General features: G+C 42.1%; 1 protein-coding gene across 39 annotated transcripts in view; it reads right to left on the bottom strand.

The window, feature by feature from the left end:
* Positions 1-25,713, bottom strand: part of clasp1a (cytoplasmic linker associated protein 1a) — a 74,418-nt gene that overhangs the window by 14,588 nt on the left and 34,117 nt on the right. For 7 of the 39 annotated variants that reach the window (XM_047601796.1, XM_047601802.1, XM_047601810.1 and 4 more), the window contains 24 exons: positions 17,693-17,833; positions 16,769-16,842; positions 16,301-16,393; positions 16,038-16,183; positions 14,011-14,146; positions 13,847-13,917; positions 13,589-13,648; positions 13,058-13,135; positions 12,791-12,958; positions 12,188-12,234; positions 10,932-11,102; positions 10,294-10,317; positions 7,880-7,987; positions 7,363-7,389; positions 6,535-6,699; positions 5,055-5,213; positions 3,907-3,969; positions 2,956-3,059; positions 2,074-2,097; positions 1,266-1,510; positions 776-839; positions 575-577; positions 304-467; positions 66-144 (listed from right to left, as the gene is read on the bottom strand). In XM_047601796.1, the coding sequence (XP_047457752.1) occupies positions 66-144; positions 304-467; positions 575-577; positions 776-839; positions 1,266-1,510; positions 2,074-2,097; positions 2,956-3,059; positions 3,907-3,969; positions 5,055-5,213; positions 6,535-6,699; positions 7,363-7,389; positions 7,880-7,987; positions 10,294-10,317; positions 10,932-11,102; positions 12,188-12,234; positions 12,791-12,958; positions 13,058-13,135; positions 13,589-13,648; positions 13,847-13,917; positions 14,011-14,146; positions 16,038-16,183; positions 16,301-16,393; positions 16,769-16,842; positions 17,693-17,833 (2,414 nt within the window). The remainder of the gene's footprint in view (positions 1-65; positions 145-303; positions 468-574; positions 578-775; positions 840-1,265; positions 1,511-2,073; positions 2,098-2,955; positions 3,060-3,906; positions 3,970-5,054; positions 5,214-6,534; positions 6,700-7,362; positions 7,390-7,879; positions 7,988-10,293; positions 10,318-10,931; positions 11,103-12,187; positions 12,235-12,790; positions 12,959-13,057; positions 13,136-13,588; positions 13,649-13,846; positions 13,918-14,010; positions 14,147-16,037; positions 16,184-16,300; positions 16,394-16,768; positions 16,843-17,692; positions 17,834-25,713) is intronic. The other 32 variants (XM_047601804.1, XM_047601812.1, XM_047601835.1 and 29 more) reach the window with 25 other exon arrangements.

Here is a 25,713-nt window from a genome sequence, read left to right as displayed (position 1 = left end):
TCACATCTTACTGAAATTACACCAGCGGCACCAGCCAATCAAACAGAATTCTCTTTTACTTTTACCTTGAGGTTTGGTGTCTGAGTCTGATCCACTATAAACCTCATCAAAATGTTGAACTGTTGGTCGAATGGGAAGGACTCCCTGACAAAGACAAAGGAAAGAGAAGTCAATGAGTTTCCCTAAATATCTGCAGTTTACATTCCATCTAAATCACATTGACTATTTGCCAATAGCATGAAATAATGACCCCAGATCTATTGGAAATTAACAGCCAGTTATCTTCCACTCTGCAATTCAGACCTTGTGACATCCAGTGCCTTCTGAACTTTGGCCTGGACTGAGCCGAGCAGGTCTGCCCCCATCTTCTTCAGCAGCTGGGTGAGCAGGACAAAAAGCCAGTCCTGCAGGTCCTCCCTGTGTACTGTGACGAAGTCCACAAGAGTCTCCAGAAACATGCTGAACACCTGAGAACATGTGCACAGTCCATTTAGACATTTAGCTCAGAACACTGCTTCCTTTATTAAAAAACAACAACTTCTTAGTCAGATTATGGTTTGAGATGCACACTTACTCTCTGTTGTTAAATCCACAGCAAGGCAGGCCATGCAACAAGAGACACTCCATCAGCACCAAATAAGTCACAGCAAACGACTATTACATTAAAGATCTCCATGATTTATTGCTGTATTTTGGATACTATGCATTTACATGGTTAGTAAAAAATAAATAAATAAATAATGCTGCTTTAGTGTGTACAGTGTATCTTCTATACCTTGCTGTGTGGATCTGCAAACATCCTTGTGAAGATCTCACAAAGTCTCTTGAGCTCAACTCGACTGCAGTCAACAATGAACAGACATCAAGAAGTCAGAGGAGCATTTCTCAACATCTCTCAACCAATAAATCAACAACGCACAGTACACAACATCAATATAGAGCATGACTAGAGAAAATACTGGCTTCTCATAAATGCTGGTCCCCTTGAAGAATTTTATTGAAACAGTGACTCTTCAGAGAATGGACATGGATCTTCTGAGGGTGTCCTGTGGTGTTCGGTAACACAATGTTGTTAGTGGGGAGGCCAGGTCAACACCTTGTGCTGTTCTTCATGTTTTTTTGAACTGTATGTTCGTAACACCTCGGCCTTTATATGTGTCCCCTGACTACATGAATAATGAAGTCCTTATTGAACCACAAAATGTCAAAGCTCCTATTTCCGGTCTAGTATTATGCTTGACACAGAGTCGTGAGCCCACTCCTACCTCAGAATTCTTTGGCTCTTCAGGAGGTTCTGCAGGCCCAGTAGGCCCTCCTTCCTCTCTGACCAGTTAGAGCTGGCGCAGTGGTTCAGGACCTCTGCCACATCCTCCGTCTGGCGCAGGTAATGGGGGATGCCTCCGTTTCGTGAGCCGTACGAGCGCTCCGAGCAGGCGCTAGACGCATCACTGTTGGCATCGTCATCGGAGTACATGCCCGGCGATTCGTACCGTCTCCTCAGCGGCTTCCTCTGTTGATGGAAGACGAAAATGCAGTGTAAGACACAGAGGACACCTAAATATGAAAACTCAGCCATGAGGTGAGAAGCTTTCATTGAAGGTTGTCAGTTGCATCTGGTAGTCATGCAGTTTTCTCTGCTGAGTTTTGAAAACACATCTAAGTTCTTCTGTGGATGGAAGTTAAATCTCATTTGTACATACACATATGGTATTGTTAATGTTTAGAGAATCATTTTGTTCAAATTTTGTCTAAAAAGCAAGTCAAGCAGTGCCACAAGAAAGCAAAGGTCTTGATAACAAATGCAGTGCAGTGGGGGATATGCCAAATATAAGAGCATTTAATGCAATGGACTTTTGGAAAAAAAAAAGTCAAAGCTGGTATAACACTGATGCAAACATCGGGGAGGTGGCAGGGATAAACATTTAAGGTGAAATGAACTTAATATTAAATAGGTAAACAGATGAAGTGGGTCATGAGTAAATATCAGAAGCCAAGCTGCATTATTATTATTTTGATTTAGATTAGTGTGTGATGGCATGGTTACACAAGCAGTATGTAAAAATGACCAACTACCTTATTCCTGGAGTCTCCTAATAGCTGAAATGGTAACGAACAACCAAGAGGAAAAGAGGAAAGACGGAAGGTTTAAAATTATAACAACAGTCCTTCTGGGGATGCAGGTTCACACAATAACTGATCTGTGGTCAGACAAGTTTTAATAGTTCGAATATTCCACGTAAAGGTCAAAATAAAAGAATGTGAGAACATCTTGACATACTGCGGATATAAACCTGGTTTTTGCAGTGTAAAAAAAATCTAACAAACATAAATATGTTCAAAACATTTGCACAATGCGTGTATGTGCAATGTTCACAATGCCAGCTAGGCATCAGATTAACACATTTGTAAGAAAAAAAAATACTTTGTAACATAGAAAGAGCTCACTTTGGCTGTGTTCAATATCAAATTCCCATCAAGTTCTCCTGAAATAGTGCACACATGTCTTCACATGCAAGAACTCTCCATTAACTATCAAGAAGTCAAAAAGAAAATGTTAAAGGAGCTGCAGCTCTGTCTGATTGCTTGCTAGCTGTGACTGCTCTTTCTATTCTTCATCTGTTGGATCTGGAAGTAAAAACGTGCCAGGCTGACCGTATGTCTGTCTTACTTATCCAGACAGACAGAGAGCTGTAATAAAAATCAAAACGTGCTAAAATCAAGTATTAGTTTAAGCGTATGTCCACTTTTGAAAAAAAATCATAATGATAAAACAATACCACTATTTTTGAACAATGATACGCTTGCACACTAATAACAGCAAAGGCCTGGTAAGAACGAGGACTTTGAAAAGCACCTAAGCCAACAGTTAAGAAACTTCTTTCAGTGTTCGTTAAATTCTTCACTTGCTCTTCTCTAATTAACAACACATTTATTGAAAAAATCACAGCAACATACCAGTGCGTCAGCAACTGCTGCTTCCACCTCGGTGCCGGTGTTTAGGACCCTCATGGCGTTAACTGATGCAGAAATTCTTGCTTGGTGTATCAAACCATAGCGGTCTAGACAAGAAGCAGGGACGAAAAGGTAAAGGAAGTCGATGAGTTTAGCTGAATAACATGAAGAATGTGAACTTACCTGCTTTCAACTATAATTTATAACCACAAAGATAAATGGTCTTTGGACACATTTGAACATAAATGACGTTGGTGTAAATTTAAGGGAATGTCTTCCACCACCAAACGCAAAAAGAAAGAAAAACTGAGGCAAAACAAAAACCCAAATTGCAAACTTGGGTAAAAGCGCAGGCAAGAGTTGCAGCTACCGTATGCTGTTTCCCTGGGAGATGACAACCATCAATGCACCAATGAAGAAAAACCATTAAATATGAACAACACAGGAACAAGAGGCACAAATTATAAAACTCAAAGGATGATAAACCACATGACAGCGTATAGCCATGTCACTGTGAAGAAACACGTTCCTCCTGGATGAATAACACCTGAACAACAAAACTACAAATGAATCACATGCCACCAGATAAGACAAGGCCGAAAAAAAAAAAGAGCGATCAAAAATTCACAAAAACCTCAAAAAGAAAAACATATAAGGCACTGAGTGGTGTTTAAAGAGCAAACTATCATGATTTTTTGTGTGTACATGCTTTAGTACATACAGAGTACTAAACCCATTCCTTTTCTGTTGGACGAAACTTGAAATCAAATGCTCTGAACTACGATGGAGCGAACAGAAATGAACGGAAGATGGATTTGTTTCCTGCAGTCACATCACCACCGAACACAACCACAGGAACAAGCTGGTGAGCATAACTGAATCGAAACTATGGAACATGGGAGGAGACTGCCTGAGAGGGAAGGGGATGCTGTGAGGTCTGGGCATGCAGGTCACCTGACTGGCCGTGGGGGTCGGCTGTGGAGAGAGCACTGGTTGAACGGGAGTGACGTCGGGAGGCTGCGGGGGACAGGAGAGTGGGGCAACATCCGCACCAGCGGGTTAGTGGTGCACACGAACACTGGGAGTCACATACCGTAGCAGCCTTTCACGTTATCCTCAGACGCCATTTAATGTGCTGAACTGACCAGAACACATCTCTGCCCTTTCCCTACAGGTATTAAGGTTTCGGATACAACATCAAATTTATGGAAAGATGGGCTTGTTTGAGTCAAAATCCACAACATGGCTAAGCCTCCATGGAAATTCTGCTTAGCTAATGAGAGTGTAAAAGTTTACATATAGATTAATAACTGATTGTATTAGACATTTTTTAGAAAGTGTGCCATGACCTTCACACGCAAACAACTCCCTGGTCCCTCCAACCTCACTTCCTCGTGTAAAATAAGAACTCAAAAATTAACCACGGGAGTTGAGATTCTCAATCTGAAACTGTTTTTGATGATCATTTATTATTAAGAGACCTTTTCCAACAATGATCTACGGAGCCGCGTATAAAATGTGTAACTGAACAGTGTCAGCTGCTACAGTAAAAAGAGAAAACGTTACGCCCATTACGTCATATGATGGGTCAGTTAGGAACAAAAGTGATTGTGCTACAGTCACGGTTCTCCTGAGAAGCTCTGCAAACACAGACTATGTTTAAATTTGACTCCAAAGCTAATATTATGATTTGTTACACACTTCTGCACAACTGCTTTTTTATAATAATTGGTGATAATAGTTTAGCTGAGGTGAGGCTTTAGAAGACGAACTATAGTGTCTGCTTACTGTTTGTCTTGGTAACAGTCATTTATCTTCTATCTATCCACATAATTTAATAACTAGATGCACTGATCCAAAATAAACGGCAGGAAATAAAAAACTCATCTTAAAAATTGCTTTTAAACCCAGAGAAAAACGGTTAGTGCATGCACAGAGTAAGACAGGCAGACGCTAAGTGTCCACAAGGTTACCACGGGGAACACAGACAACAGACAGTAGGCGGGCTGGGAATCTCATGAAAGCGTCTGGTACAGACTGCCCAGTAGCGACACCCGCTGGGAGAAAACAGTCCTGACAGCTATTAGTTAAGCCATACTCACCCAGAGGAGTGAAGCCCCGAGCGGGGCTGGTGTCACGGCTGCTCTCGCGACTGGTGTCGCGACTGCAACCCTGACTCATGCTGGGGCGGGGAATACGGCTCCGGGCTAGCGTGCGGTAGGGGAGAGCAGCAGGGAGAAGAGCTTTACCACACAGCCTGGCTGTCAGGACAACAAGTTAGGTGGGAATGTCAGTGAGCATTCATGGGAATGAAACACACAGATGGGAAAAGCAGAGAGGGATAGATATGATAGAGAGAAGAAAACTGAAAGTGCAAAGTCATGAATGATGCACCGCTCATTACGTTACAAAAGACTGTAAAGGTGCTAAAATGGCGTTGATGTTAAGTTAAAAAAAAAAAAAAAAAAAGCCAGATGTGCTGATCTAAATCTAAATATCTTGTTTGGGTCAAATAGTATAAAAGATAGTAAATACAAGCACAGGACTGATAAACCAGTGGATATGGCTAGATTTCCTCTTGATTCCTTCAACTGTCTAAAATATACAGAGAGACAGAAGGACTATGAAATGGAAATGAAGAGAAGAAGGGAAACAGCAAACAATAAAACAGAGACAGAAGCAGCAGCTAGGCAGAGTGTGAGTGAGTGGGTGAGTTGGTCAAACAGCACACTGCTAGTAAAGGTTACACAGTCTGGACAATCAAGCTGGTGACAACTTGCAGCAAACATTAGACACATAAAAAAGCATCACTGGGTTTTCTTGGTTGACCAAGAGATGATCATCCAAGGTTTTCATCACAAAGTTTTTCATTTTTACCTCCTTTTAAGTTGCCAACTACCACAGCACGCGGAAACAATGCTGCCTCTCGACCAATCATACGTCAGAATAACTCTATCAAGGATTATGCACGATGATGAGAGACTTAGCAACAACAACAAAAAGTGGATGCACTAACAAATACTGTGCTATGCTTTGCGATTAAATACAAACATCCATGATTCCAAGTGCAAGATTTATCGCTACAGTACAGAAAATGTACACAGATCAGGCATAACATTATGACCACCTTCCTAATATTGTGTATGTCTCCCTTGGACCCTGAGAAACAGTTGGGATTCATTAGTTGGGGATGTCCAATAGTTTCCTTCTTTTGTCAGTGGTTTTAATGTTGTGGTTGAGCTGTGTAAATGCTGTAGTGTTTCTTAGAAAAAAAACAATGAATAATAGAAATAATTAAATTAATTATATATTGCCCGTGAAATCAAAGCCTTGTTTGGTATATCACACCACATAAAAGTAAAATGGTTTAAGTTAAGATTTCAAAGTGCTGAAGCACAGCAGTAAATTGTGCAGTAAGAGAAGTTAACACAACAGCTTCAAAAACTCATGTAAGCTGCAATAAGTCATAGAAATTCACAGTTTCAGATGTTCCCCGTGAACAGTGGTCTCACAGAACCGCATCTTGTTTCTGATTTAAGAGAGCGACCGGTGTAAGTGGTGCGTGGCGAGCCCCGGCCTTACCAAGGCCCAGTCGGCTGGGGCTGGTCTCTCGACTGCAGCCCTGGCTCCGAGGGATCCTGCTGCGCTTGTCTGCTGGTGTAGTGGAGGCTGACGCTGCGGTCCGAGGGATCCGGCCATAGCTGCTGTGACCAAGCAGCTTGCCTGGGGAGCTGGAGCGACTGCCAGCTGTCAGGGAAGAGGAGAGAAGCACACACGAAAAGATACGTCGCTGTTAGACAATATTCAGGGAGGCTGGTCAGGATAAGGGTCAGGGAGTGGTGGCACCTTCAGAACATGCTCGGACTGTTTGGCCAAGTCTCACAGGCCCTGGGTCAACACATATTAACTTACTCTATTTTAACGGTGCACCTCTGTCACTTACTGTACGTTTGAATGTGAATGAATAATTCACCACAACGTGGAAGTGAAAAAACTTTACAAAAAAAAAGTTACATTAGAAACACTGAACAATCAAATACAGATGTTACAGCTAAGACACACACAGGGTGGGGGGGGGGGGGTGTATTCATGTCCTAGTTAACTACACCGTGGGGAGACATTAACCTTGGAACCTGCCACCAACGAGACAATGATTCAACACTCAAAAAGAAAACAAAAAAAAGTAGGCTGGTAGAAAATGTTTCCAAGTTCAATCAGCACCGAAACTGTGGGGAAAGACATCATAAATAAAAGAAACAATGTGATGTGTGGAGCATGCTGCTATTTTTTATGATGAAACAAACACATAAGGCTGAAAAAGAACAGGACGACATGCAGAGCTCTGTGTGCTACGGGACGGACTTAAGAATGAGGCTCTTGGCTCGTGATTGGATGAAGCTGAGGCCTTACCACTGATGGGATTGGCTGATCTGGATCCTGGGTGATGGAAGCAATAGGCAGGACAGGATGGAGATCAAGAACATTAAAAATGAGACAAAGGGTTACGTACTGAGTTTCACCCATCATGCGCTCTGCGTGGCTGTGGGTTTGTTAGCAACATACTGATCACTCACAGATCTGGAGAATATGCGGAGAGACCAAAACACACATACACATATGTGGCGTAATTAAGACACGGGCACATACACTGTGTATGCATGGAGGCACACGCACAAATACACAAGATTTGTGAGTGACTGAAATTTATTTCAGGGCGCAGAAAGATAGACATACGAGATACAGCAGGACATCTAGAATGATGTCGAAGCCAGTGGAGACGAGGATAAGACTGGAATACAGTATGAGAGGGACAGACTGGTATGGAGCACGCGCGCTTATAGCTGTGAGAGGCTCAGACTGATAGCGTGAACGTGACTGAAGAGATTCTGCGTTATCTCGGCTGTGTGTCTGAGGTGTGTATACATACGCTGGGACTGGGAGACCACTTTGGCCCGGCTTCGCCCCCTGCTGTCCACTACTGACGCACTGGCTCCCCCCACGCTGCCCGAGCTCTGTCTCCTCGTGCGAACGCGACCTGGAATTTTAAAAATAAAAAAAGAGAAGGTGGAGGAGTTTAACAGAGGACAGTAACTTAACCCGCGTTTACCCCGGCCCTGGACAGAGATGCTGGGGAAGAAAAGTCTAGGGACAGAATGAAGAAGACCTGGATGAAGGGACAAAGAACCTCTGAAAACACAGAGGAAGGGGGGAAACAGACAGACCTGGGTCAGTTAGTGTTTCCCAATAAATCTCAGGGTTCATTTTAATGTGCATCCTGACATCAAGATGGCTAGACGTGCGCTGTCAATACGGTTAATCTGAACCACAGGATAAGTTAAGGGACTTTATAGTACCTGTGTCATATCCCACCTATGATTCTTCAGGCATTAAAAGAAACCAAAAGAAATATTTGCAAACATTTTGACCCAGGTCTGGAGAAAGACAGACAAACATTACATATTCTTTGCAGCTGCCATACACGCTAGGCTTGTATCTGCAGCTGTAAAGAATGCTCCATTTCCATTTATATACATCTTCCAGTTAAAATGACTTAAGATGAGGAGAAAACGTGTATTGTAAGTTTAGCCACAATGTGTTAGCCTTCCTAATTTAAACCAACAGGAACTGCTAAGCTGCAAACTGCTAGCTTTAGGCTAAAAGCTGCACATGGGCTTAAGTAAGAAATGTTCTAATGTTAACGTGTTGTTTTTAAGTTAGATGTGAACATAAGCCTATTCCAGAAACAGAAAGTAATATCCTGTGAATGCATGAATGTACATTACATATCATGTCGTGGTGCTGCTGTAGCAAACATACAGTCGATCATGATTTTTTTTTAAAAAACAGAACATAGACTGCACAACCAACTAAAAACTAGATCTGCTATAAATGTGATATAACAGCCAGCAGAACATGTATGTAGGTATGTAGCTTCTGTTATCAATAAAACGTAAGCACTAGGGCTGTCAAATCATTTAAATATTTAATTGTCATTAATTGAACGGTGTCCATAATAAACGTGGGATTAACATGAATCAGTCGCACCTTTTAAAAATCTGCTTTAAATGTCGTCGAAAGTCAGTAAATAAACGTTTGGCAGGGATCTGACGCTGGAGCTTCAGGCCCAAAGAATAATTTATTTATCTTTCTACTAATTTAGCTCTGATTTCTTTCTTCTCCTTGGTAGTTTTGATGCTCCCGGGCGTTTTTATGCCCTCCGCAGGGGAAACGATTTATTACCACCACACTTCAGACTGCTTTCAAAGGCATTACTGCTACACGGGGGTGGGGAGGATGCCAATTTAACTTTAGGCCAAGATCCTAAGAACAGAATGTGGCCACATTAAAAAGTATTCATTTTGACAGCCCTAGTGAATACATTTGTTTTTTGACAAAGGAGTTTCTAATGACTCACTTTTAAAGTCCATCACAAACCAGGAGGTGTGAAGCCTACAACTTCTTTAAATATGCACCAAAACCCATCTCACCTACATCAATTTAAGTCTAGGGTCAGTGACACAACAGTCAACATTTGACACCAAAGATTTGCTTCCTTTTCTCATCATAAAAATCTATTTGACGTGTGGCTGACAAAGAAAATAGAACCTGCAGTGTCACTGTGACATCTCACTGAATTTCATGTGCTATTGTAATGCATAATATTACACATACACTGATCAGGCATAACATTATGACCACTGACAGGATAAGTAAATAACTTGACCGTCTTGTGACAATTCAGTTTTCTGCTGGGAAACTTTTGTCCCTGGAATTCATTAATGTGCATGTTACTAATACATCCACACGAGACACCCCCACCCTATAGCAATGACACTGACACCACAGGACACCCTCAGAAGATCCACGTCCATTCTCTGGTGTTTTGGAGGCACAGAAGAGACCTATGCAATATTAGGCAGGCGGTCATAATGTTATGCTCAATTGGTGTAGATATTACACATGCAATAGAACCAAATAGCCTGAGGGTACTCCACATTTCAGGTGTCAGGGTATAGAAACTCATGACATCTTGCTGCACGCTGTCTGTGACAGATATTGCTGTGTAAGTAAGAGAGTTGATGGACACAGTTGTTAGGGTTACAGTCAGAGGAGGAAATCCATGCAGACAGTCCATGCAGAGTTCCACATAACTGAAGACCACTTGGGAGGATAAAGAGAGGAAAAGAAAGCACAGATGAAGAGAAAATGTAAACATGTAAGTTTGTGACATCTGACAAAAAAAAAAGAAAAAAAAAGAGACACACTCATACGTCTTCATTTTCTGGGGTTGTGCGCAATTGCACGAATACAAACACAGCCACACAAACATGTAACTCTTACCATCGCTTTTACCAGGAGTGCCATCTTTTGGGCATTTAAGAAAAGCAGAGCAGCACAGAGTGGGAGGAGAGGTATAGAGGGAGACATTAGTAGCAATTGAAGCAGGAAGTGGAGTGAGCGGGTAAAGGAAGAGGCCTCGTTATTAGTACAGTCGTTATCGAGCCGTAGACTTGTTAGAGGAGAACCAGGGGAAGGAGGTTCTGCATGGGAACCGGTATATTTCACATTTATTAACAGGCAGTGGTTTACACTGCCTCGTCAAATCAATTTGTCAGATGTGTCAACATAGAACTGAAAGCGTTCCTGTTGACAGAACAGTGTAATTACAACATCAAGACTCATTAATAATCCTGGTCAGGTCCATAAAGGCCACTGATGACGGGAGAAAATGTTTTAGGGAAGAATAACCACTTGAGTAGCTTTGCTTGAATACTCTACACATTTCTGTGTGACACTATTCCTAAAGGACTGTAGTCATGTAAATTTTAATTTTCACTGTAACATGCACACACAGCCGATCACTTTGTCCTCCAACTACTTGAACTGATTCTCACGTCAATCGTGCCACTGTGTTTTCGTTGCCATGCAAGTTTATATTTCTGTTTATAAGAAGGTCAGAGAAGATGAGTGATAGTTACCCAGTGAGGCGTAGGATCCCGGGGGAAGGGCGGACGCAGAGCTGAAGGGAGAGGAGGCGGGGACGGTGGACAGACGGGATTTGGCGCTGGAGGCAGCGTTTACGTCGATGTCACTACGGGAACGCTGGAGGGAGCCTGGTGTAGTGGACACCCTGGACCCCACCAGTTTACCTGAAACATGAAATACAACTGTGGATACATTTCCATTTCAAAGTGAATGAATGATATCTACAATATATGCTTTTATTTCAAGGTGCAGGCCATAACCATGGCGCAACAACAACCGTGACAACATGAAAAGCCTGCTCTGAGGCGCTAACCAACTAAACTCTGCACATACACATTTTTAGAGTCAAATATTTTATGGCACCTATTTAATTTTAAGTAGCCTTTTATATCCCTTTCAAACTCTTTAAATAGTTTAAGTGCTGTACTGTGAATCGTCCAATAAAGTCTAATCTCATCTGATATCAGACCTCGCATTAAAAGACAAGTGTTAACAACCCAGGACGCACTGATATCACATTTGAGAGATACAATCTCTGACCACATTTGGAGGTGGTCTGGGTCACATGTGTCTGCATTCCCTTGGTTTGAGCACAATGCAACTGAGTTGCATTAAAGACCTCCTATACTGAACAGGGAAACGTTTGCCTCATTCATTCAGGGAAAAAATCTGTTGTGACAAATGACTGGCTAAAATGGAAAAAGTGATGTGTCTTTGTTAGCTCTTTGTTTTCCTTGTAGCAGTAAACTAACTAAAAACAATTACAAATGAAAGTCTTTGAAATGAGTTCACGACTGTGATTCTGCTTCAATTATTGATGCGTATGTATGTCTGAGGGGCCGTGTGTGGTAAAGCTTTCTCATTCGAGTTTTGTGCAAGTTTAATAATCAATAATAACGACGCACATGTAGAAAACAGCTCTGGTTCTCGGTTCTGGAGAAGTGGTATAGATGCATTACAGACATCAGCTGTAAAAATGTTCTCCTCCGCCCCAGATGATGTCAGGATTTACTGGCATAGAGCGCAAAACTATCAGGTCTGGAGACGCATTTGGACACGAATGTTAACTGCAGATCTGAACAGGCTCATAAACTAGACAAACCGTGACTCAGAAGCCTGAGCAGGTTGGACCAATTTCATCTTGGACACTTTCAATTGCAGCCTCTCTGCTACCTTCACCAGACTTCTATAATATTCTGTACATGTATTTTTTTTCCCACACCAACAAATAGAACAGAAAGCTACTTACTCCTTGTTATGCTCCCTCCAATGACACTTTTCACAGTAAATGGGCGGCTGAAAAAAAGAGGAATAGCAACACACGTTTTAGACTAGAGAGATTCAAATATAAATACTAATGATAAATGACCCATGGCCCTACACAGAGCAGGCACCAGTATATTTCGGAGCTCTGTTTGACTGTCCAGTTGTTAAAGTCAGTCCAGCTGATGCACTGAGCATCAGACAAAAAGAATGACCTCACCGTCTGAAAGGCAAACACATAATGGTGACCACATTAGCTGCGTATTCCTCACCGAGTATGAGGTCATTCACCAAAATGTTCCACAGGGAATCTGTAATCTGGGAAATCGATTCAAGACAGCGAGTGCATGCGGCCGCATGTGACGTGCTCACCTGTCTGCTGCCCATCTGACAGTAATTACCAACATGTTTTTAACTGCATTCAATAAAACGAATGCATTGGTGGTTTACTATGAACAAATTGTAATTTACGACCGCACAGAAGGGGGCTAAATCTCAGATGGCAGTATAGAAACTAAGAACTAAAAGATGTAGAAATAAGATGCAGCAATAAAGAGATTATACACACGAGGAGGGCTGTGGCTCTTACTTAAGACTCTCTTGTGAAGACGACGAGGAACGGTCGGACTGGGGCAGAGACACGATGCTGTCGGAGCTCTTCAGGTGGGACTGGAGGGCCTTCTGATAAGTGGACTCGAGGGCCTGGAACAAATGCTCTGCCTCACGGCTGTAGTGACCATGGAAACCCCAGTAGCACCTGTAGTTGAGGAAAAACAAAAGCAGAAGATGAGCAGATGATGGAGGAAGATTTTAAACATAACCAGGCAGCTTAACATACTTCAGATGTATTACTTACTTTCTTGCAATGGATCTAGCTTCAGAGTCTGCATCATGTATGCCTTTCTTGATGGTCTCGGTCAGAACAGCCACATGTCTGGGATAGTAAGGGAACATAGTCACACACATCAAGATTAGCGCAGATAATACTGACGAATAACTCTCAAATGCAAGAACAAAAGAGCTTGTAGGATATCCGCTTCCTCCTTCTCTTCTCCCGTCTCTCCCAGTTTAATTCCTCTGGTGTTCCACAGGGAATGTGGCCACCCAAAGGATAATTCACGCGCCTTTTAAAGTCTCCACCGCAGCCGTCACGGTTACATGGGTGGAAAGCCGCCTCATCTCAGGGAGTTTCGATGATGACGGTTTTCTCAGGACTCATCAATCTAATGGGGCTCATTAGTCGTGCACCGATCCGCTACGTGGCTAATTCAAATGTAAGCCGACTTAAAATGTCATCATGTGAGAGGAGGTAGGAGGAGAAGGAGGAGACCCATGAAATGCACTCAACGCAGCAGGCGCTGGAGGAAACAGCAGATACTGAGCTCACCTTTCCAAGGTGTTAGTGTGCCACTCCTGCAGCATGAGGTCGAGGAACTCATAACAGCGTCTGGAAACGGCACAAGGTTTAAATTAACACTTCTTTAATGAGAAACTTGAGGAAAAAAATCAGAAAGTTATATCCAGAAGGAGTTACTAAGAGTTTTTATGGGATTTAAATCAAAACATAACCTGGCTGATGATTTAAGGAGTAGATTTACTTTACTGAAACAAAATGTCCAAGAAAGCAACAATAAAGCCAACTTACCTTCTGACTGCAACTGATTTGGAGGTACAGTTACTGGTAATAATGGGGATCAGACGTGGATAGTGTGTGTGCTGAGGGAAAAACAGTAAAAGTGGACATGTGAGCTTTTAGTATTTCTTTCTGTAACATGGTTTCATCGCAGAAGGAGCCACTGGGTCTCTCACCCTGAGGATGAGGCGAATGGCAGCCATCCCGGACGTGGCCATGATTTTGGCACTGTTGGGCACGAGGTTCAGCAGCGTGGGCATGATACTCTCCGCTCCATGGTCGAACTTGTTACGGAGCAGCGATGACAAATATCTGAGAGGGAAACACAGAATGACACGGTGTTAAAGACGTGAACCCACCTACCACCCCACTCTTAACTGACTGGTTCACAGTAATGCGTGTTTTGTGTCTGTCAAAACAAGAAGGTGGAAATGGAGGGCGTGTGAACCATCCAACCTAACACATAAAAGTTTATTTCACTTTTCTATCTTAAGGGGACAGATGCTAATAGAGATCGGTGTGTCAGATTAAGATGTCATCTATTGTCTTTTTTTTAGAAAGAAACCATGTCAAAAGAAAACTGAATGTTAGACAAAAGCCCTATTCGCATGGGATCAGTTTTACCTGGAACGTCACATGACTAAGAAACGACCCCCCCTACATCCATGTTTCATGCGGCGCATCCAGAGGTCCCCAGGTAAAACTAATGCACTGCAAACAGGGCTCGACAACAGCAAGGAGTGACTGAGAAAAGTTAGGGTGTTTGCTCTGGAGCTCCCATCCATTCATCAACCCGCTGCTCTTTCAGGGCATCTGTGCTCTTTTCCAGCTCATCAGGGTTGGATTAAAACTTGGATGACAGATGCTTTGCTGCTAGTTTCATACCCGAGCAGCAGTGATATTCATTAGCTTAAGCATGTGGAGAAAAAAAAAATACACTTAAGCATACTCTCTTCACAGCGTAACCTCATCAGTTACAGATTCAAGATAATGCCAGTGCTGTCAATCAAACCTTTCTATTAACGAACACTGACTCCCACAATGAGTCACAGGTGATGACCATTTCACTAGTTTCATTGTATTGCACACAGGATGTGAGGTCAGACTGGACTTGTTTGTCCAGCACATCCCACCAATCCTCGACTGGATTCAGATCTGGGGAATTTGGAGGTCAGCTCAAAACTTCAAACTCATTGTTGTGCTCCTCAAACCATTTCTGAATCATTTTTGTTTTGTGTCAGGGTGTATTACCCAGAAAGCTTGAAGAGGCCACAGCCATCAGGGAATACTGTTTCCATGAAAGGGCGTACATGGTCTGTAACAATGCTTGGGTAGGTGGTACATCCTCATGGACGGCAGGACTCAAGGTTTCCCAGCAGAACATTGAATCACTGCCTCTACCAGTTTGCCTCCTGCCCATAGCGCATCCTGGTAACATATGTTCCACAGGTAAGGGACGCACACACAATTGATGGGACAGAAAACCTCATCAGACCAGACCACCTTCTTCCATTGCTCCGTGGTTTAGTTTTGACGTTCATGTGTCTATTGTTTGTGCTTTCAGCAGTGGACAGAGGTCAGCATGGGCACCCTGACTGGTCCCGTACACAGCAAACTGTGATGCACTGTATATTCTGACACCTTTCTATCAGAACCAGCATTAACTCCTTCAGCAATGTCAGACCATAAGGGCCAGCCCTTCCTCATCATGGCCATCAATGAGCTTTGGTCACCCATGACCCTGTTCCCAGTTCACCACTGTCCCTTCCTTGAACCACTTTTGACAGACACTGACCACTGCAGAGCAGGAACACCCTACAGAGATGCTCTGACCTACCCATGTAGCCAACACAATTTGGCCCTTGTCAAACCAAAATCCTGAGGTTTGCCATTTTTCAGCGCAAAAAACATGCATCCACCAAAACTCTTTCACTGCTGTTGAGATGACATTTTTTCTTTTTTCCTAAATTTGGACGCGACACATGTATAACCATCTTTACCATAATGTACTGTGATAAAACCAGACTTTTATTTGGCTGATTAAGTGGAAAAGAGTCTGGAGTATTTCTCAGTGCACACTGTGACACAGCCAGTGAGGCTGTAATTAGCATTTTAAACAGAGGTTACCAGATCTGACCTAGTGTAATATGGGGCTTAACTGTCGTTTGTCAAAAACCAGGGCAGTGCACTCTCCTCATCTTACCCTAATGTGATGCAGGCCTCACGAACCACCTGGGAGCGCAGGTCTTTAGCTGACAGCTTGAGAGGAGCCTCCAGAAGTCGCAACTGCTGAGGGAAACCCTCATACTCAGTAGCTCCCGCCAACAGGAGTGAACGGATCTTCTTCAGCTGAAGAAACAGGAGAAACATAGTGAAACAAAGGCAGGTTTTGGTGTGCTATCACTGAATTCACACGCTTGTTATTCATGTGCATGTGTATGAGAGAGTCTAAATTTGGAGTCTTACCGCTACCACTCGATGCTCCCAGTCATGTTTGTCGTCAGACAGCACCTCTCTTATCTTGGACAGCTGCTCCTCCAGCTCTTTGTTAGAGTAGAACTGAGCACAGGAAGACATTCAGGAAGGCATATATTTACCATGACGTATTTATGTGGCATAGCTGCATACAGCTTTTAGTTAGGTCTACTCAGATACCAAGCAAGTACAGTGTTCACCACATTTGGTAACAATCACAAGTTTGTTTGTTTTTTTCACTAAAATGATTCCGATTCATCCTGAAGGGGACGTGCCAAACTTCTTCATAATAATTAATTCAAAGTTAATTGAGACAATCAAGAGCATATGTGTCAACCTCGTGTTTTACAGAGTCACCTATGTCATGGATATGGATATAATAATCAAGCAGATAATTCAGTGGATAGGTATGAAGGGCAGGCTAACCACCAAACATATGAAATACTGAGCTCAGTGTACCTGGACTGAGGGCACATCTTCAAAGGCTTTGATGAAATCCTCCTCATCTACAGCCCCAGCAGCTGCCTCTTTAGCTAAAATACATAAAACAAGTTTATGAGTATTGGAACTGCATTGTAAGTGCCACCGTTTTTTTGAGGAATGATAATAATAAAAGGGAACAACATAAAAGGTTATGTGTAGTGTTATGTGTGTGCATGCGTGTAAGGGTGCGCTGTGCTGTATGGGTGAATATTGAATCTGGAAGGTTTATGTATTTAAAGGAAAAGAAGAGAGATACATAAATGAACAAAAGAGAGGAAAAAAGGAGAATTGCTGATTGATTTTGTGGATTATAATGTAGCCTACTTACATTGTCACTGTATGCACAACTGTTGTCTCTATGTACTCTACTTTTTGTTGCCCGTTGTGTTTGTCCTATTTAATGCTGTTTGCTGCCTGCTCTCTGTGTCCTATTTCATTTCTTTCTGGTTACTCTTGTTTTCTGACTTGTGCAGCTATAACATTTGAATTTGCCCAATGGGGATCAATCAAGTTTTATCTTATCTTATCTTATAATATAAATCCTAATAAGACTGGAAATGCTAGTAATAGTATAAGAATATACAGTATAATATAATATGAAAGTGGTCAATGACATGGTATTGCTGTGATATGACAATGATGAATTGCATGAATGCTGGTAGGTAATGAGTGGTATAAACACATACACAGAGGTAAACGAATGAAAGAGTGTAAAATTTAATTAAGGGAACCCGGAGTTAAGACACCTCAAGTATTAACAATAACAATAATTAACACTGGAGCAAATGCAACTTTCAGTGGCAACAGTAAAAGACATTATAGGCCTTGACAGTACTGTATGGTACAGGATCCCTGTTAGCTAGAGTACGTGCATCAGGGTGGAATAAACCCCTCCCTCACCTGTGGGCTTTGTGGTGGTGGCGGAGCTGGGTCTTCTAACGGAGCTCACTACGGTCCTCCTGCCACTGGGGGGAGCCTTGGAGGACGAGGAGGAGGAGGACCGGCCTCCATCCACAGAGTCCTCATCCTCAAAGTTCTTATCTGTAACACAAGAGGAGCAAGAAGAAATCAATGAGGATACAGTTGATTTGAATCGAGTGAAACGGTCACTGGGTTACGGCCAAATGCAAAATGTTTTCCACTTGATGGCTGGATGACTGGTTTCCCGTAAGGCCTCGTCGAGTCATCGCTGAAAAACACATTGTTCCCCCCTCAGAGCTCAGCGTTTCCACAAGGAGTAGTTTCTGGTTAGCGTCGTCAAACCCCCTCCTCCTCTTCCTGTTAAACTGAGTCATCCCTACAGTGTGTGACCTCTCTCGCCTCAGGGGATGGTGCAACACAGTCAATTTGTCAGGTTGTGTGTACGTATCCTTAATCTATCCATCTGTCTGACTTTAATCTGGTTTGGCAGGCGTGCATGGATCCGTGGCCCCCTGTCACCTGCCCAACGTGACCGTTCACATGAAGGATTAGCCCGGGGCACATACGACCGTGCTGGGTGGTATCTGTTATCCGGGCGCTGGTAGCTTGAATTATTTCTGAGGACATATATAATATTCACCAAAGAAAATATTGCACGCTTTTAGACAGGCGTACATTAATCTGTTCTATGTGAATAAAGCCCCACTCTTTTAGCCAAACATTAACATTTATTCCATTAATGAAGCCAAATCACATAACCGATTAATAAAGCATCTATCCATCCATCAATCTATCCATCTATCTATTATGTAGAGGAAACTAATCACAAAACAGTCAATCTGTACAATCCAGGGAGAGAAAGCAACAGGCTGGCAAAGGATGGGTAGGATACATGCAGGGAGAGATAGAAGAATGACAGCAGGACGACAAACACAAAGTAAGATGAAAGGAAGGAAGCAGCGCGGATCCAGAAGAAAGAGGAGAGATAAAGGCATCGTTCTTACGATCGCAGATTTTCTTGCACATCAGCTTCTTCAGCATGTCTCTGCAGCACCCTCTAACACGCGTCCTCTTTTTCGCCAAGCATCTCTCCTCAGACAGGGTGTGTTTGGATGTGTGTGCGCGCTCTGCATGTGCCTCTGGTGCATGCTGGGCTCTGACACGGTGCCAGACAAAGCGCCCCTTAAGCCTTCCCCGAGAGTTCAGTTATCGGCGTGTGCGATGATGTACGAGCGCGTGCGTGCGTGTGTGTCACAGTAACATCACCGGTGATGCTGCTGGACTGTGGAAGCTTCCATGATACCAGCGGGGAGGGGTCTGTCGTTGTGAGCTCTGCTACTTTGCATTTACCGAGTACACGTTCGTATGTCACCAACAACAAAACAAGTGGATAATATTACTACTATACAGCTGTGTTTAAAAGCATTTAGTTTCTCAGAATGATTATTATCTCATTACTGCAAAAACTGACAAAAAAACGAATTCACATCAACAACAGGCTTCGTGGATAAACACAGCATGACTGGTACAATTCATCTACTGCAATTAAAAGCTCAAAATTCATTAAAGTTGTCATCAATAATCAATGTGTACCATTATCCCTTTCTCGTGTTAAGTAGAATAGCCTCTGAGGCGTGTGCTTTACAGTTAATCAGACCACAGAGCCTGTCTTCTGTACCACTTGGTTCAGCTGTGAGGTGTCCTTCTCTTTAGTGCTGCCTCCCCAGCTCAGCATAGAAAAGGTCACTGGCAACGATAGTCTGGTAGCACACGTCCAGCAGCTTCTGGCAGATATTAAACAACCTTAGCCTCCTGAAGAAATAGAGACGGTTCTGAAGTTTTTTGTACACTGAGACTATGTTAGCCAACCAGTCTAGTTTGTAGACCCAGGTACTTATAGGTCTGAGCCACCTCTACACAACATCTGTTGATGGTTCCAGGCTGCAGGTGGAGCCTGGACCTCTACAAATCCACTACCATCTCCTTGGTTTTAGCTGTATTGATCTGAAGAAGGTTCTCTTTCCGCACCATGAGATGAAGTTGTTCATCAGATCCTTCTACTCCTGCTCCTGTTTGTCACTGATGACTCCGTAATTGCAGTGTCATCTGAGAACTTCTGGATATGATATGACTCTATGTCAGACCTGGACATTTAAAGGCCCGCGTGCCACATTCGGCACTTCTGAGATCCCTGTCTGGCAACTATTTGTGCTATGCATGCAATACAACTGTGCTGCTTTTACTTTGAAAAGCCATGACGTTTAATTCACGCCACAGTGCTGTTACAATCTGCATTCGTTAATTCTTCAAAAAGGAACATTTAGACAGCTTCTTGCTATCTATTCTAACATCTAACATCTATCCAACATTTATTGAGATTTATTGAGATACAGAAAATAATTCATGTAGCTACATGGTCCCTCCTTGGTCCGCTGAGGCTTTCCAAAGGACAAAGTTTCCAACATCCAGTGTGTTATATCCAAAACTATAGACAATTGTGCTTTATTTTCCTCTTTGACCTACACCAAAATTCATAAATTTAAATAAAAATTGGCAAAATATTCTTATACCTTTGATTACAGCTGATTACAGGTAGCAAAATATATAATTTACTGCTGTTTACAATTTTAGAAAATTAATATTGAGCAGAATTAAGTTCAAGTTATGGTTCAGGCAACATTCACAGACCAGATCTTTCATGTGGCCCCCTGTAGAAATCAATTGCCCAGCCCTGCTCTATGTTGTAGTTTGCATCAGCTTAGCTGGGATCTTAAATCTGTCTTTTCTGGCCTGGCTGGCACAAAATCGCACAGGTCACTAATGCCGGCTTGAACTAGTGGTAAAATCTCACAAGCCATAATAATGGGTCATTAGTGTACAATTTATTGGGAGAAGGATGTCATCGACATACGTTCCTACAATTACAGGTAAGTATCTGGCGCTAACAGACCCTCGTCATGCGAGTTTCAGATGACTAACACCCAAAGATGTTCTTATTTAAACCTCAACTCCCCAACAGTCTTACTGCTTGGATGAAACCCAACCCAAAGTCAGTTGCCATTGTTTTAGCTTAGTTTTTTTCGATAAAATACCTCATGTACAGTACACAATGACTGCAAACAATGCAGACATATAACTGTGCTCTTTTTTGTGGGTTACCCTTTAGATTTCCACTGACTTATTCCAAATTAAAATCTTAGATTTAAGGGAGGATAAAGGGGATGATAGATATAAAATATTACATTCCCGCGGGACCAGATGTGGCTGCTGTGAGGCTGTACAACCAATCCTGCTCCACACACGTACAACTACTGTTTTATTTCATTTGTCCTTTTGGTATTTATTTATTGTTTTACTTTTTCTTGTCTTGAACACTGTCCTTACCATATGCTGCTGTAACCTGGCAAATTAAAGTGACATCCTAAAATCAAAAAATATATGAGGAACCTAAAGAATACTATTAACCTTGAAACATAGCTGTATTGAAAGCTGATTTTTAACATGCTGTTATTTTATATACAGTAAAGGAAATGATACAAAGCAAAAGGCATCAAAAAGGAGATAGAAGATCCCTCCACGTAAAGGGAAAGAGCGTGAATGCCACACTTAGAAAAGTATTGATTACAGCTGTCGGAGCAGCTGTTGTCACCAATGCTGACACAAATGCCGAGGTGATTAATCTGGGCGTCGGGGGAACATCGGAGCTAAGTGCAACATTAGATGAGCATTTGAAACACACACACATAGTCACACATAAAAGCATGTACACTAACACACAGCTTGCTTGAGCCCGGGGCAGATAACGGTGCTTTCTTAAAGTGAAATGACGGGCGATTGAAACTGTGAACACAAATGCTGCTTGGCATGCTTTATAATATTGGTCCTGAATGCTTGTGTTGGCTGCGGTAAAATGGTACATATCTGGCAAAGAAAGACACATCGAGGCAGTCCACACGTTTGCTTGTCAAGGCACTGCCTGCAAGTTCAGCTAGCAGTCCCAAAACCCAATGAGACCTCATGGATGCTACTTATTTGGTGCGTAGTCAGTACAGTGAACAAGCCAGACAAAGGAAGAAGTAAGAGATCACATGCACATTAAGTCTGATGGGGAAATCGGCTGATATAAAACTTTATTAATATCTATTTATACTTTATTAAGAATTTTTTTCTGTCCAAGCCCTACTACATGAATATATTAGTGTCAATTAATCACACAACATAAACGCACACTGCTACCTTTAATGTCCACCAGGTGTCAGGATAAACTGTGGAATGCAGTGTGTTGCGCATTAAAATACTCAAAGATGCTGAAACTGCACTCTCATCATCAGAGTCACCAGTAAGCTGTGTCTGAACTTATATAATAGGGGGATGTTCTCTCCCGTTGGTGTACTCTCAGCCCACAGGAATGAGATATCCAAAGAAACACACACAATGTGAAAAGACAGGAGGGGGGTCTCAGCGTCTCCTCTCCCCCTCCCATTAACCTCTCTAATCCCTCATCTTTCTCTGCACAGTACAGTAGAGTAAAACTCTTTTGAATCCCACACCTAATTTTTTGCCCTCTTATTTTCTCTTCTTTCCCAGGAGTCTGTCCCTATCACTTGGTCACTGAAGCTCAGGGGAATCCAACTGGGCTCGGCATCATGCTGCAGGCCTAACGTGGCTCAGCCAGAACACTGTGGAGTTACATAAGAAACAGATCACTGCTGATCAGCCATATGTCATAGAGATGTCGTGTTTTGCTGTCAAACCAGAAACGCTGCTGAAGTAGCGAAAATTAACTCCCTGTAAATGTTAGTTATGAGTTGAGGAAATTTGATATTAAGCACTCATTGATGATTTCGCAGTGTGCTGTGCTGACTTTCTGGTTCTCTCAAAGCTTAACTTCCATCCGTTTAATCCCATCAGGATTTGGTCCGTCAGAAATCTACCAAGGAACAGAGTTCTTGTTTTCTTGAATCATTGCCTTGACAACCAAGCAGGGGTGGAATTTATTGCACTGAAAGGGGAGCTCTGATTGTATACTGTGGCTGCCGAAGGCTTTTGTATTGCTAATAGAGCGCAGGGCAGAAATACAGCTATAATTGCAGTGTTCACATCCAACTGTGAGGGAGGGTTTGGAAGTACAAGATTTTATTTCAACCTGCACCAGAATGACAGAAGGAAGCGTATGGAGAGGACTTAGAATGGCTTATGATACGAAGCACACAATATCATCTGCAAAACATGGTGGACGCAGTGCAATGCCATGTGTATTATTATAGTGTCCAGTAACTCTGGTCAGTTTGTTTATTGATGATGTGACAGAAGCATTCCAATGAATTCTGCTGTTTGAGCCCGTGCTCCACATTTCAATACAATAACCTAAAAAACAACTATTTCAGCATTTCACTTGCTGAACTGAAGGCAGGAAGACCCATGGACAAACAGCAACTGAACACGGCTACAGTAAAGCATAGGAAACAAATCTCAAAGAGGTAGACACATCCTTTGGAGATAATCATGGGTTTACTCAGTTCAGGCTCTCACTGTCTGCACAAGATTCACAACAAGTACTGAAAATGTTATTTAGGATTCTAATTGGTCTCTAATTCCATGTGTGAACATGGGGACTGAAGATAAAACTGGTTGCGTTTCCTAATCATATGACATGAGGACTTGAACTTGGTCTTGAAATCTGTACTGAGAGATTTTTAACTTTTGTTGTTTCTCTGTACAGATACAGATATCAGCTGTCAGCTGTTGCTATAGAGCAAAAACCAGAAGGCAAATGTTTCACAAAGCTTTTCAAACAAAAGTATTAAACACTTCAGACCTATTAGATCTGGAATCTAAAGTGCAAATCTCAGTTTTCATGTCATCACAATGTTAAGATCCTGAAATGTTACCGCACTGCTTGTGAAATGAAGCAACTGTGAAGTCACACACTCCAAAACGTTATTTGTAGTATGTGGTTTATTTGTATATTTTTATATATGTATTCTATTCATGGTTCTTTAATGAACACGGAATAAGAGTTGTAGCCGACTGGAACTACTGTTCCATCTTTCTTGGTATAAGAAATACATGAGGAAATCTGAGACAACATTCTCCAAACTGCCATGTTTCAACCAAAGGAAAAGCGGTCGTTCATTGCGGGTGTGTTGTAACCACAGCACACAGACTGAACAGAGACAGTTTATTGTAGCCTTGCTCATTCTGAAGACAATGAGCTGGCTGTGTCACTTAGACTTCATAGAGGCAGGGAATCGACTTGCTACTTCCAGCTGACAAGTAAAGGCTGACTGATGCTTTCCCTCTTGGCAAACCTGCTCAGTGCACCACATGTGGATGAACTCAGCTGAAAAGAAGCTGGACTTATGGTGCTGCTTTTATCAGACTGTTACAATATTTGCAATTTTTGCTCCAGACTTTTACATAGTACATAGTGTAGTTAGCCTTATACATATGCTTTCAAAACCATCTATGATCATTTCCTTCTCAACTCTACCTAAAATATTAGTATTTTATTATAATTGGTTCAGTCTGTTAATTGGATGAATAATAAATTAATTCAGTGGTATTATGAATTAATTCAGCATGAATAAGCAGGCAGTATTAAAAGGTGGTCTATTTACCTTAATAAGGCTTGTGAATCTTAACATGCTCTGCATTATTTGTCTTGGATTTCTCACTGATGAACAGTAGGTAACCGCAGGAGTAATCCAGCTCAAGAGACAAAAAAAAAAAAAACAGCAGGGGAGAAAAATGTAGAGGCCATGACTCGACTCTCTCCTTCCTCCCTTGCAGCACTGCACATCACAAGTGTAGAGGGGAAACAGAAACTGACAACCAATCTGAGCTGTTTCAACCAAAATTACATTTAGGAGGAACAGAAGAGAAACTGAAAAGGGAAATATGAATACAGTATATATAATAAATATGTGACTGTGCTATTCAGTGTGATCTGAACACATGGTGCCATAAAAAGCATTTCTCTCAAATCTGGAACTGCAAACAATCAGCCCCAGATTTGTTTCCAGGACCTGTACTGGCATCACACCAACAGCATTACAACAAGGCCAGACATGAAGGATTACAGCATTACATGAGACACCTACCGAGAGGAGCACCCACAGAGGACCTGTGCTAAGTTTCAGTAGCCATTGTCAAAAGTGAAGCAGAAACAAAAATTAACCTGACTATCAAAAAAGACACAGCGCTGACTATAGATATAGTATAAATGTCTGGCACTGACATAGGCTATGTGTGGTATCTATATCCTGCAGTACTTTAAAAGAGCCTTAATGCTCCATCAATTCCCTGCAGTGTACAAATCATTTTCTAAGCAGCCAGACAGAAATAGAGAAAGAGTACATTCATTAACAAAAAAACTCTGCCAAATAATTTGATGTATGAGCATCAGTGCTCTAGTCTGTGCCCTGGCAAAGAGGCCACTGCTTCACTTCTTCTACTCAGAAAAGACTCCTTTTAACCCTCAGAGTCACATGGGCAGAAGAACTACTCACACTTTTCACTTGGCAGAGGGCACAAGGAGGACAGTCACATCATTCAGCAGCCTGGCTACATGTCGTACTATGTCTCTTTGCTGCATATAAAGTGCCACATTCACAGTTTTGGTCTCATCTCAGCTGGTTATTGACCAGAGGCGTCTGCAAGTCCCCCTCTTAAAGGAGATATACATACCTTCATCATTACTTTTATCATTAATTAGCAACTTTGAAATGCTAGGTTAGGAACCTAAAGGTGAATATAAATAGATAATATTAGACTTTAATTTACATGGTAATAGTACATTTCTGTAACAAATAACAACGGACATCTAACAGTGCAAAATAAATATTTCAATCTCATTTTTTCCAAGATATAAATAACATCAAGAATTGGAACTATTCATAAACAGAAAAAGGGTTTCTTCAGTGCTTTAAAGCCAAAGCCTCCTTCGCACTGCGAAACAGCCAATGGGAGCAGATACACAGACCAACAATGCATAAGAA

Source organism: Mugil cephalus, chromosome 12, assembly GCF_022458985.1.
Source record: "Mugil cephalus isolate CIBA_MC_2020 chromosome 12, CIBA_Mcephalus_1.1, whole genome shotgun sequence".
Taxonomy (NCBI): Eukaryota; Metazoa; Chordata; class Actinopteri; order Mugiliformes; family Mugilidae; genus Mugil; species Mugil cephalus.
This window is presented reverse-complemented; position numbering and strand designations above follow the sequence as displayed.